Here is a 13,415-nt window from a genome sequence, read left to right as displayed (position 1 = left end):
GGTTTTATAAAAACGTACCGTACCGTATCCGGATCGGGCAAAAACGAAACCGTATATACGGTTTATGACAAGGTTTGAAGTTTTTGTATAAAGAAAAATTAAAAAATGCAAAGTTCCTCTTTCAACTCCACTCTTTTAATGTTTTTTAAGATTTTTTTTACTAACTTATCTCAATAAACAAAAATCAGCCCTTTATAAGAGGTGGTCATGTTAGAGGTAACTATTAGTTCTTGAATAATTACAATGTTTAATTGGGCATTTGTCAACAAACCGTATCCGTATATACGAAAACCGTATACACGGTTTTTCCGGGTACCCGAAAACCATATATACAGTTAAACTGTATCGGATCCGTATAGTAATTTTTTCGATTTTTAAAACAGTATACCCGATACGGTTTTCAAAACCTTATCGGATACACGGTTTTGCTCAACTGTACCAACTACCAAGCACCCTAGCGAACTTAAGACCTACTCCCAAGTGCCAAACATTAAATTTGTTCCCAAAGAAACCAGACACTACACTACTTACTAGACTACACCCCCTCAACTTCCCATTTCACTCTTCCACAAACAGAAGAACATCTTGTCTTACATACACCAACCAACAGTGACACTGCTACACTTACATGGCATTTGTCCCCTAAACTAAACTAAACAATTTAGGAAAATTTATCACTCTTCTCCTCCAACAAAGAAAAAAGATGAAGGAAAGCAAAGAGAAGAATGATGGGTATGTAAGAGCAGATCAAATAGATCTAAAGAGCTTAGATGAACAACTTCAAAGACATCTTAACAAAGCATTAACACTTGAAAGAAAAAGGAAAGAAAAAGAAGAAGAAGAACAAGTTAGTCGAAGAGCTGATTGGGAAATTGACCCTTCTAAACTTCTTATTAAATCTGTCATTGCTCGTGGTACTTTTGGCACTGTTCATCGTGCTATTTATGATGGTCTTGATGTTGCAGGTTTTTTTTTGTTCTCTTACGCATTTCATCATTCATTTGATGGGCACGTCCAAATTTCTACTTTTTTTGATGTTTTAGTTGATAATTTCTGTTGTTTTTAACTGGGTTTTCAGTTTTTACTGTCATTATTATTTTTTTCTATTTGTTTGTTTCTCACACAAGTTGCTTCATTTGATTTAGTTGAAAATTATTCAAAATTGTTTAGAAATGAATTTAGTTTAATGGTTAATTAATTATGTAATGACATTATAATTACTGGATTTTGTTATTTTTTTAAGGTAACTCTTTCTAATTACACTATAGAAAGTAAAATAGAAAATTGTGCGAGTCTCGGTATCACCCTCTCACATAAAACAGGTAGGATTCATTAAAATGATGATCCTACCTAAGGGATCCTACGTAAGGGCATGTGAGAAGGTGGTACCGAGACTCAATATCACCCGGTGCCCTACTAGTCCGAGAAAATTCCGTGAGGGTGTTAAATGGTAATGCATGATTATTAATTGTTGAGAGCATGCTAGTTAGTTAGCATACTTTTGTGGGACACCTTTTTTTTTTGTGTGTGTGTTGGTTGGATAGAGAATCCGTGATTCACGAGATTGTTTGTCAAAGTGAAGGATGAACAGTTGTAACTTTTTGACAAAATTAAAACTTTTGCTTCTGTTTTTCTTTCTTGCTCACAGGATACATGTGTTATCATTTGAATTGCCCTGTGCAAATGATATGCTGCTGTCTTTCCTGTGTTTAAAAAAGTTTTTGATGATGCAAATTTTACAAGTTGCAGATATAAAGCTGACAATTTATCAGTGTGGTCTTGCTGAACTTGTGATTATCGAGTAAAGATCATGATATTCGATAATCACAAACCTTTACTACTAGAATTAACCGCTAGTTGAAATTTGAAAACATACCCTGCTTGGAGAAGCCAAATATTCAGTGCGGACTAGAGATAAATGGCTTTTTAGTTAGATGTACAAAATTACGCTTCTTTAAAGGGTCTTGCCTATGTCGGGGTAAGGGATCAAATTTAAGAAATCTCATCCCTTTGCCTTATATTGCAAACTTAAAAAGACTGTGTCCAGATGACTCATAATGTCAGCCAATAGTTTAGAAAGCCATTTTTTTTTGTCTCACCAAACTCCTATGCTGGATAATATTGGAAATAGTAATTTTTTTAAAAAAAAAGTTCATATTGATGGCGTTTATATTGATAGTTTCTTCAAAACAAAACATTATCTAAATAAAATAATTATCTTGCTCTCAGTTAAACTTCTTGACTGGGGAGAAGAGGGTCATCGATCAGATTCTGAGATTGCCCAGTTAAGATCAGCTTTTGCTCAAGAAGTTGCTGTGTGGCACAAACTGGAGCACCCAAATGTGACAAAGGTACATTGTATCACTTTATATTCATTCATGGATATGCTTGCCTCAAGCCTTAGCAGTTTAATATAAGTGAAGCAATTAAATAAACTGAGAGTATCTTTTTGAGATTATAAATATACTAGAACCATTGACTGAATGAACCTGATGTGATCCATGCCATTTTGTTCCCTGTTCTTTTTTTGTGAGATTCAAAGGTTAAGAAGAGGCCAATGAGTCACAGAATCAAAGCCAATCTTATATAGCATAAGTCATAAGATGTAGCGAGTAAATAGGTCTCAATGTTAATTTCATATTCCTTATGACAGCATGATTCATGGTGTTTCTCTGACAAACGGGGTGTATAGTACAATCTTGGAAGCTGCGGAACCAACTCTCATTTGACACATCTTACATCTTTTCTTCTGTACCGTCAAAGGACCAACCCCGACATTTATCTTCTGGAGTTTCTGTTGTCATCAGTTGCCTTACTCTCATTTTGGACACCTCCTCAATATGTTCTGAAAAGATTTTTATTGGGTCATGTCGTCATGATGTGCTCTTCTACTAACGTTTTTTTTTCATGACTTGTAATGTGTATTCTGTTATATTGTAATTAGGTAGTAAATAGTTGATGGTTTGATACAAGTGTTTTTAACACATGGCTCATATTGCCATCATTCTGCCTTTCTGCCTATTACGACTAAATAGTTGCTTTAATTGCAGTTTATTGGCGCAACAATGGGCTCATCTGACTTGACAATCCAAACTGAAAATGGTCAAATTGGGATGCCAAGGAATGTTTGTTGTGTGGTGGTTGAGTATCTACCTGGAGGTGCACTGAAGAATTTTCTCATAAAGAACAGAAGAAGGAAGCTTGCTTTCAAAGTAGTAATCCAATTGGCTCTTGATCTTGCGCGGGGGTAACAGCTTATTTCCATCTATTTTGATTTTTTTCCATGTTTCCATCCTGCTGAATATATATTCTATTTCTAGCTTATCCCTTAAATAGTTTGGCTGATATTTGCTAGGAAACATTTCTGTATTTGTGCCAAAAAAATGTAAATCTGTGCAATAATAACTTCCAAGATAGGTTAAAGACAAGGGCGGAGTGTAGTGGTTAAAAATTGGGTGAAACCCCCATGAGTCTAGGTTCAATCCTCTCCAAGAGTAATCTTGTGGAAGTTATTTATGGCCTGAGACTATGCCTTCTAGACTTCGAGCCTAAAAAATATAGGTTAAAGATTAGGTTTTTTTGGTTTAAATAGAGTCACAAAGGCATTTTTTATCTTTACACGTTTTGATAGAAAATAATAAGTAACGCCATTCACATTCACTGACTTTACGAGGGAAGCTAGCTCACATTTGATCACTGAGATCGTCTTCTCGGCCATTGTCATGTGTTACGGCCTTAGTGTGCTCAATGAGAGCTACAATGAACAACACATTTGCTATATGTTACAGAGCATTTTATACCTAGGTGTAAAACCAACCATGTCTGAGCCATTAAAGCCTTGTCATGTATGCTTTAACATTGTCTTCTTCCCCCGTTGTGATTTGTGCAACTTGACATGGTCAAAGACTATGTTGCTCGGACTATTCAATTACACCTCGCGTACCCGTGTCGGACACTCGACACTCGGACGTGGGTAGGACACTCGGACACTTTGTTTTAGACCAAAAACATGTTTTTCTTTTTATAAAATAGACAAATCTGACACTTGGACACTCACCCGTGTCGGATTCCTTTAACCGAGTTTGAGAAACATAGGTCAAAGAGTGTCTTAGATTTTTTTTTTAAAGTTCGTCTGACGGAGATAACAGTGAACAGGTTGTCTTCTTGAAGTCTGGACAGTGATTTTGAGAAACAAAAGTCATGTAACTATTGAAATAGTTCTGCAAGCTAATTGTGTTTAAAGCATTCTTGATTCTTCAAGCTTTTGCATCTTGGGTGACATGACTCTTAATACATATGTTTTCCGAACTGTTTTGTGTAGATTGAGCTATCTTCACATGAAAAAGATTGTCCACAGAGATGTTAAGACTGAAAATATGCTTCTAGACAAACAACGGACTCTGAAAATTGCAGACTTTGGTGTTGCCCGTGTTGAAGCTTCAAATCCACATGACATGACTGGTGAAACAGGAACTCTTGGTTATATGGCTCCTGAGGTTGGTAAAACAGTTTTGCAATTCCCTTACAAATACTCCCTCTAACTCAAGTAGTTATTTCTTCTTTGTGTTTTTTTTAGGGGAATTTGAAATAAAGTAAAGAACCTCTTGATTCTAGGGGTACATGATTAGCGGATCTTCTTTGTTTCTGAAACTCATATTTAAATGTACAACATGAGTGCATGTTCAAGTGTCAGATAATTCTATGAAAGAACCTCATGTTCTTGGCTTAAATTAAGTGTTTAAGTGTCATACTCATGTCCGAGTGTTGTGGGTCGAACATAGCCATATAGGTACGCGAGGTAAAATGAATAGCCGATGTAAGATCGCTGTCGTAGCAACCAAGGGCTTCTCCGAGTTTACGTTGGTTCTTATTAGTACAATTAGTGCTGAAGTGGCCTTTTTTTTATCTCAAATGTTTTTGTAGAACTTCCCTGCCTTCTGCACTCCTCTGTTGTTAGATACTTATTCCCTCTGTTTTTGGCATACATCCTCTTTAAGACGTCTCTCTGCTCGTCCTCTCTCTAAGTCCTCTTGGATCTAATTTCTTAATCTGACAATAATTTTCGCACTTGATAGCATTTATGTCAATAATTGGCAGACTCTTCAGGCTCGATAATGAATCAACAGTACTTTTACGGTTATCTTATTAGAAGACAAATCTAGTGCTAGTCTTGCTGCTAGTGGAGATGTTAACTTGTTCACTCCTTGTGAATTTCCTATATCCAATCTGCAAATCTTTGGGAAAATACTGCAGGTTCTCAATGGCCATCCGTACAATAGGAAATGTGACGTGTACAGCTTTGGCATTTGCCTCTGGGAGATATACTGCTGTGAGATGCCATATCCTGATCTCAGCTTCTCGGAGGTGACGTCAGCTGTTGTCCGACAGGTAAGATTCATAATAAAATAAAAGATACAGAGTAAAAGTTTCGGTAGGACTGTCATAGGGTTGGACCTGGACGTGGTGATTTCTTAAGGTTTTTGGTTGAGTTTTCAACTTGGAATAATAGCTCGCGTTGATGGCTTGATGCCTTACTCTTCAATATTCTTAGCATAGAGTCTTCCTTGATACTTTCTGAAACAACTGGCACACGATCTAAGAAACTCAGCAAAAAGATTTGGGGGTAAAATAATACCCTTGCTACTTGTCTTATTGTGACGCGTAACATTACCGAGCCAAGGATAGGAGTGTCAAACTATGAAACTAACATATCCGATAGAATAAGGGGAAGTCATATTGCCACAGGGAACATTACTGAGCCAAGGATATTTATTTGTTAATGATTTGAGTTTAGTGTTCTTACATTTCAACTTAAGCAGTTAAAAGTAGGACAACTGCAACTTGGTAGTATCAATTAGTCCCTTGGATACGTAGGTCACTCCCTTGGATCCAAAAGATGATGTTAATTGCATAATTGGAACCAGGACTATGTATTGTTTAACGTCATTTTTACTTTCAGAATCTGAGGCCAGAAATACCGAGGTGCTGCCCGGGTGCTCTGGCATATGTAATGAAACGATGTTGGGATGCAAATCCCGATAAGAGGCCGGAAATGGATGAGGTAGTCTCATTGTTGGAGGCAATTGATACATCAAAAGGCGGTGGTATGATTCCTGTCGATCAGCAACAGAGTTGTTTATGCTTTCAGAGAACTCGTGGTCCTTGAAGCGGAACCCAGTTTTCGAAGATGATATCATACTCAGATGTTAAAACAAGAGATGCCTTCTTAATAATCTCTAGTAATTACCAAGTATATCACATTAGGTACATGTGTAATGTAAAATTCGGTCTGTGTTTGTATTTTAGAAAAATGTAAACTAGTTGAGTAGAAGATGATATATTGTTGGCCACATTTCGTTTATTATATATATGTTGATGGATGGATATTCTATTTTGTGGCATCTGTTCTTGCTGTACTAGATGAAATATTGTAAGCCACATTTCTTTTATTGTGTAACTTCTGGGGAGTAATTTAATGAATTATTCGTTATTTGCAAGATGTGTGAATTTTATATTACTGTCTGATCACTCTACATTTGGCCTTTCGTATGGCATATGCCCGTTTGTCGTTTGATAACATAAATTTGGAAAGCCTAGGGGAAAAAAGAAGATAATAACGAATCAATGTAGGTTACTATTGAGTTCGAGCAGTGCTTTCTTTATTTACAAGTCCAAACTCGAGCTCATATTTCCAAGTAGATTGACATAGTGTGTTTATCTAAACTCAATTTTACATCAGCTCAGTTTGTGAAACCTAATAGTTCAAATCAGTAAAAATGACATAATAAGTAATTAGGCAGGTTACTATAGATTTATCAGTTGGCCTTACTTAAGACCGTCTTAACTTAAACGATCTTTAACAAGAAATGGTGTAGATTTATGGGAGTATTAATCATCTTACTTTGTCCCTTTTGAATGTAAGCCTATAAAAATTGTTGAAAGTTCCACTGAACTTGGCAGAAACGGAACAATATTGCAATTAATAATTACAAAAAAAAGTACAAAACGTACACTCAAATTTACATGCTCCTTTGCTAATGAATCAGTTGGAAATAACCCAACTTATTTGCAGTGGAAGTTGCAATCAAGATAAAAATAAGGGTTACAGAATTCTAGCCAGCGATTTTGTAGGTTGGATTGACAAGATTGTCGAGGCCAGAGACGACTTGTATTGATTCTATGACATCTCCAACCTTGAGATCTGCTAAATAATCTTCATTTTCGGTTACATAGCCGAACACAGCATATCGCCCGTCTAGAATATTGGCATTACTAGGGGTCAGTTCACTTTCTTTTAGCAGCCAAAATACTTGACTTGATCCTGAGTTGTTTTCAAATTCCTGCAACACACAGGAAATTATGTACATCAAATTCACCAGCTATCTTTTTTCCAGGGGGAAGTAAGCTAAAAGTAGGCAAACCCAGAAACCGGAAAGCTTCCAGTACAATGTATGTGTATCACTTGAGTCATTACCTCTCTTGCCATGGCCATTGTGCCAAAGGCATTAAAGGGAAGCTTTGTCTGAGCCTTGTATAAACCAAGCTCCTGAAAGCAAAGTAGAACATAAGTGACATAAGTACTAGTAAAATATATGGAGTATATGAAAGGGACAACAAATTGTACACATGTAAGAAATAACTCTAATCTGGCACATCTTTTCTGAGCATTATGTACTATAGAGTTTTTGCTTTTTAACACATGTAAGAAATATCGAAACCTCTGACAGCCGGTTTCCGTATAACCCGTAACGAAAATTGTGTCGTAAAATGCATTTGGTTTATTTCATCATATACCGAAGTCATAGAATAGCAAGTGTTTGGTCTCATTGGAAACGAAACACGAGAAATTCTCAACTATATATGGCTATTCTAGATAAAGTGACTTGTTCCATGTCTTTATTTCTAGGATGTTTTTTGGCAGGGGTTAACAATCAGTTGCTTTTAGACCTGTCAAAACTCGACCCGACCCGAAACCCGACCCGCCCAACTCGTTTTTCTTAGGGTTACAAACCCGGTTTTTTTCGACCCGCGACCCGTTAGACCCGAACCCGAAATGACCCGTTATTTTAGGGTGAGACCCGACCCGAACGGGTCGACCCATTGGCTCAAGGGAAAATCATGAATTTTAGTAAAAATATTAATATTTATATATTATATTTGAAAATATAGTTAAAAAATTATTTTTTTATTACTTAAAATTAAAAATTCAACTAAAAAGTCAATTTTATATAACTTTTATAATATTTAATAATAATATAATTATTAAAAAAACTTTATTTTAATAATTATATCAATATAACTATTGTATATGATGAATATGATTAAAATAATAATTTTAAATATATTTTACTTTTTAAAAAAATATTTTTTAAATTAAAAAAATCGTTTAAAAAAAACGTTAAAAATTATTTCTTGACCCGTATTCTGACCCTAACCCGACCCGTGACCCGTATCTAACCCGACCCGTATAACCCGACCCGCCCGACCCGTTTGACAGGTCTAGTTGCTTTTAATCAAAAGTCAAGTGTTTCATACTGTGCCAATGTCCATAGAAGTTTCATCAGGAAATCATAATGCGACTTACTTCTAAGGTGGCCCCATAAAAGGGAGCTTTCTCTCCCTCTACCATGAGCTCCAAAGGAATTGTACGAGGCTTCTCTGTACTGGGGTCAATAAATCCTTCTGCAGGACCTTCAGGGTCTCCAGTTTGCACAACGAATCCATCCGCTGCATATTTAAAGTATAAACTAGTTAGCGCACAACTATCAGTCATTCATTTCTATTACATTGATATTCTTTTTCCCCTTAACCTAAAGATCCCAGTTAAGAGAATGGTGCTTATGATACATTCAAGTGTTTTGCTAATAATCTAATATTGCTTTGTAAACATTGTAATAGAATCATCCAGAAACAAGAAAGTCATTCAAATTCTAATGAAAATATTGAATGGCCATGTATTTATCAACAAAGTCAACAGAAACAAAAGTACCTCTTTGGATTTCCATGCCATCATAAAAGTGCCTTTCCACCAAATCCACAAAATTTCCAGCAGTTACCGGGGCATTATAACCATCAAGAACAATGTGGAAAATACACTCTTCAAAATTTGGGTTGTCCTTCACCTTAACCTTCATATCCACTGCTGCTCTTCCCTTCAATAGAGGCATATTCCGGTACTCTTCTGGCACTTCATAGGGGAAGCCATCAACCATGTCCTCTTCAACACTGCAGAAACCCAATTCCCGAGGAAGATCTCAGCTGCAGTCAATGAAAGGGTACCTATGAGAAAAGTTTGTCTTGAGAGTTTTTGCTTTTAACATCCCCTTTCTAGATTCTCAACTTAATTGCTTTATCTACTGCCAAATGTTTCTTACTTTCTTGTTGTACTACAACTTTTCCGTACACGAGCCCTTTGACAATCAAATGAAGTCAAATGCTGGAAGTTATGGTTAGGAACTAAAATAACACTCGTAGTAAAAACTACCTTTAGATGGTGACCTGAATAGATACTAAGCAGTCCATCATTCAAAAGACACGACGTTCCATCTTTTTAGTCATAATACTCCAGTTTTAGTAACTGAAAATAATGAGCATTGCTAATCTGAATTACTTCAGACAATAGTTAGTGGGTACCTACTGCTATAACTGACTAACACTAGTAGTAAACCCTTAACTAAGCAGGATGCCAGGATCAGTAATAGCAATTTCTTGTGTAATATACGCTGACATACCTGCCAACATACTGAAGCAACTCCTTCTGTTTAGGAGCTACTGCATCACGGTTCCTGTCTTCCACAATTTGCTGAAGCTCACCCATACCAGCGTCCAGTTTGTCAAGCAACTCCAAACCATGTTCCTTCTTCGACTCAGCCAACCCTGCCACAATTAGACTTTTGCCATTCTTAAATGCACGAGATGCCTGCTTCACATTCTACATTCACAGAGACAACATATTAACAAACAGAAATTCTCAATCAAAATTAAAATCAAGAGCAGTGTTTAAGATTCTCACTCTCTCAACAGAATCAAGCGCTTTAAGGCCAGAAACCTTGAGGCTGTCTGTAATATCTTCCAATGGTTTCTGAACCTCTCTGATAGCCTTATTGTCAATAGGCAATGCATATCTCAACAGCGCTCCAGGATCCTTGATTGGTGGACCAGAGATCAACACAGCCAAATCTGGCAGTACAGGAGTTGTTATAGCTTGGGCATTGCTTTCCCAACTCAACCCAGTTAGCAGCCCAGCTGCCAATGCTATCGAAATTGCGCATTCTTTCAATGAAAAACACTTCTTTTTCTGCCCATCAACAATAAACATTCCCATCAACTTTTCATAAAGTATTGCCAACAATTTCGCAATATAACAATTACTCCTACCATCCTGTTCATTTATTTACCTTTACGAAATTCCTTATGACGGGTATTTTAATCAAAGGTGACTAGCACTACATTACTAGGTAGCCTCGTAAATTTACTAAAAATTGTTACCAGCAACACATTACACACACCCAATTCTTTGGGTTTGTAAATACAGTTAGCCAATATAAGAATACTTACTTGTTCATGATGGAATTGAGTTTGACGGGGGAATTTGGAGGAACAGTGAGGAGGACAAAGGCGCATAAAGCGGGTATTTTTTGTAAAATTATTTGGGAATTTAGGGAATGCAGGTTTAGAGCTGCATAAAGTGGTGTAACAATGGTGATGTATGAAAGAAGACATTGGAGTTGAGTTAAGGAATGGTTGTTGAAGAAATAAGGAGTAAACAAATGAGAGTTATTCAAGGAAAGGAGAGAAACGAGAGGTAAGGTTAAGATAATAAAATAGGTATGGACTATGGAGGACCAGTGGAGGGTGAGGAACAAGATCATGTTTTGGATCATCCTTTATTTTTCTGGATAAGCATTTGGGATTTGGGAAATTCTATGATATACCTTGAGTTTTTGCGTTTTCCATGTTGTACCCTGTATTTTTTATATTCCATAGTATACCTCTGAATCTTTTACTTCATCCGTATAATTAGGGGTGATCAAAAATATACGAAACGGTTTTAATATACGGAGACGATACGGTATACAGTTTCAATTAAACGAATTTCCGTATATACGATACGGATTTTCGTATAAACGATACGGTTTTCAAAAAATCGTATCGTATCCAGGTCGAGCAAAAACAAAACCGGGTATACGGTTTCTGATACGGTTTTTGAAAAGAAATAAAAAAAACCAAAAATATCTTACAAAAACTAAATAATTTTACCAAAATCACTTTAACTTGTCCACTTTCTTTTTTCCTAATGCATTTGTATAATGAATATTGAAATTTTGATTATTTTAATATGTAACCTATTATTAAATTTAAGTTAGGTGTTATCGCGTATGCAATAAATTGAACAACAAACAACTGAAATCCGTATCCAGGTATATGAAAACCGGATATACGGAAAACCCGGGTATACGAAAACCGGGTATACGGTTAAACCGGGTCGGATCCGTATCGACAAAATTGTGAATTTAAAAACCGTATACCCGATACGGTTTTCAAAACCGTATCGAGTATACGGTTTTGCTCAGCCCTACGTATAATGACCTCTTTCAACTCTCTCTTCACTCGTTGTCTCTCAAACAATCGTTCTTTAACCTCAAATCTCATTGATTAACATCATATCATCTTCTTTTATGATAATAATCACAAACTGACTTTAACCAATTACAAAGGGTGTTGATTTTCGCAGTACAAATTTTACTCGTTATAGTACGTTTTTCCCAAATTACCCTTCTCATTTCACCCCTTCCCAACATTCTCTACCACAAACACTAACCCACCTCCGGCCACCCACCCACCCATCACCGGTCGTTTACCCATCCACCGCCAGCGACCTAATTCTTCCCCATCGACTCGCCGACAACCCTAGCCTGCCTCTGTGTCCGCTCCCCTTCCCTTCACGCACCCTCTCCCCTCCGTCCACCGGCGACGTCGACGTCGTCCCTCCATGAGATCGCACGCCTTCCCTCCACCAGTGAACCCGTCACTCCCTCCTTGCCGCCACTCAACAACCAATGCGAACATAAAACCCCAAAACCGATTAACAAAATCTTATAGAAGAAAAAAAAACAAATGTTCATCTGATCAATAGTTTGCAAATAATGAATCAAATACATTTTTTACATTTAAATCATGTTATAATTGGATAAGTTTGATTAATTTGAGAGGTTTTATGATTATGAATTTGAGAGAATTAGGTTGGAGTTTTTTTAGTAGGGGTATATAAATGGAAAGTTATGTGCTAAATGTACGTAATTGAGTAAAATACGTACTGCGAAAATAAATTCAAATTACCTTTAATACTTATTTAAAGAAGAAAAAAACGAAATCAAAGTTTTGTGCATTTTTGGAAATGTTAGTTGATTATTAAGCGAGTTAGTGGATAATTGGATGAGCTAATAAGTACGCGGACGTGATAAGGAGTGATCGGTGCATGAATGAGCGAAATAATCGATCAACTAACGAATTACGTTAACAAAGACAATTAATAAGGTCATGTTATAGACCACTCCCTCCATACCAGACAAATGGTAACGTGATAAAAAATGGGGTTTTTAAGAAAAGAGGGTAAAAGCAGGGGTAAAGAGGGGAAAAAATAGGTGAGGTATGTGATTGTGGATTTAATTGTGGGTTGATACTGATAAGTGGAGTATATAATGGCATTTTGTGTAAATATCAAAAAGGTATAAGGATAACTTGGTAATGTTGTGGGTCAAATAAGGAATGTTACCATTGGTGTGGTACGACTATATTAGGTAAGTGTTACCATTGGTCTGGTATGAAGGGAGTATAATATAGAGTTTAGGGGTATAAGATAGAATTTCAAAAAAGCAGGGTTACAACTCAGAAAACTCAAAAACTCAGAGGTACACCGTAGAATATCCTTTTTTTTTGTATTGTTTTCCCTAGCACACCTTTTACTCGCTACAGTATGTATTTGACAATATTACCCCTTTCATTTCCCCATCTTTTTACCCTCATTTATGTCCTCCCAGTCCTAATTAACTCACCCCTACGGCATACCATCCAACTCCGACCACCCTACTAACTGTCTGTCGGGTGACTAACCTACTCATTTCCGTCCATATGCAATAACAATAGTGGTTGCAGAAGTTAACATAATTAAGTTAATAATATATAGTGGCAACTACAATCATGCAGATGTTGCAAATGATATCGACGACGGTATGCGCATAATTAAGTTAATTCACTTAAAGTTACCACCATCGTTGCGCTGGTGTTTGACAATTGTAAGGCTTTATCAGCGTTGCCCCGACGACTCTCTTTTATCAATCAAACCCTTATACACCCCAAAATTCACAGTAAAACATACGAAGTATAAACTATCAAAAAGAATTGAAAGAAGATTT

General features: G+C 36.6%; 2 protein-coding genes across 2 annotated transcripts; one reads left to right on the top strand and one right to left on the bottom strand.

Moving 5' to 3' along the window:
• The first annotated feature begins 498 nt into the window (after nt 1–498).
• LOC141647875 (serine/threonine-protein kinase 52-like) lies at nt 499–6,497 on the top strand. The gene is made up of 6 exons (XM_074456237.1): nt 499–965; nt 2,230–2,351; nt 3,051–3,247; nt 4,322–4,496; nt 5,254–5,388; nt 5,960–6,497. Exons 1-6 carry the CDS (start codon nt 704–706, stop codon nt 6,164–6,166), a joined length of 1,098 nt encoding a protein of 365 aa, XP_074312338.1. The 5' UTR covers nt 499–703; the 3' UTR covers nt 6,167–6,497.
• A 435-nt stretch (nt 6,498–6,932) lies between these two features.
• LOC141647876 (peptidyl-prolyl cis-trans isomerase, chloroplastic) lies at nt 6,933–10,871 on the bottom strand. The gene is made up of 7 exons (XM_074456238.1): nt 10,558–10,871; nt 10,013–10,297; nt 9,732–9,931; nt 8,990–9,225; nt 8,585–8,727; nt 7,475–7,546; nt 6,933–7,340 (listed from the first exon to the last, which is right to left on the bottom strand). The coding sequence occupies exons 1-7, from the start codon at nt 10,720–10,722 to the stop codon at nt 7,113–7,115; spliced, it is 1,329 nt and encodes a 442-aa protein (XP_074312339.1). The 5' UTR covers nt 10,723–10,871; the 3' UTR covers nt 6,933–7,112.
• Nucleotides 10,872–13,415: the final 2,544 nt, after the last annotated feature.

The sequence above is a fragment of the Silene latifolia genome, chromosome 3, assembly GCF_048544455.1.
Source record: "Silene latifolia isolate original U9 population chromosome 3, ASM4854445v1, whole genome shotgun sequence".
Lineage (NCBI taxonomy): Eukaryota > Viridiplantae > Streptophyta > Magnoliopsida > Caryophyllales > Caryophyllaceae > Silene > Silene latifolia.
The sequence above is the reverse complement of the archived record's forward strand: the minus strand, read 5'-3'. Positions and strand labels throughout refer to the sequence as shown.

Bases quoted from the DNA above. Each gene is read 5' to 3' on its own strand.
- LOC141647875 (XM_074456237.1), top strand. From the start codon at position 704: ATGAAGGAAAGCAAAGAGAAGAATGATGGGTATGTAAGAGCAGATCAA. The intron at 3,248-4,321 runs GTAACAGCTTAT...TGTTTTGTGTAG, and splicing joins GCTCTTGATCTTGCGCGGGG to ATTGAGCTATCTTCACATGA. The intron at 4,497-5,253 runs GTTGGTAAAACA...AAAATACTGCAG, and splicing joins TTGGTTATATGGCTCCTGAG to GTTCTCAATGGCCATCCGTA.
- LOC141647876 (XM_074456238.1), bottom strand. From the start codon at position 10,722: ATGTCTTCTTTCATACATCACCATTGTTACACCACTTTATGCAGCTCT. The intron at 9,932-10,012 runs GTGAGAATCTTA...CTGTGAATGTAG, and splicing joins CGCTTGATTCTGTTGAGAGA to AATGTGAAGCAGGCATCTCG. The intron at 7,341-7,474 runs GTAATGACTCAA...TGTGTGTTGCAG, and splicing joins CAATGGCCATGGCAAGAGAG to GAATTTGAAAACAACTCAGG.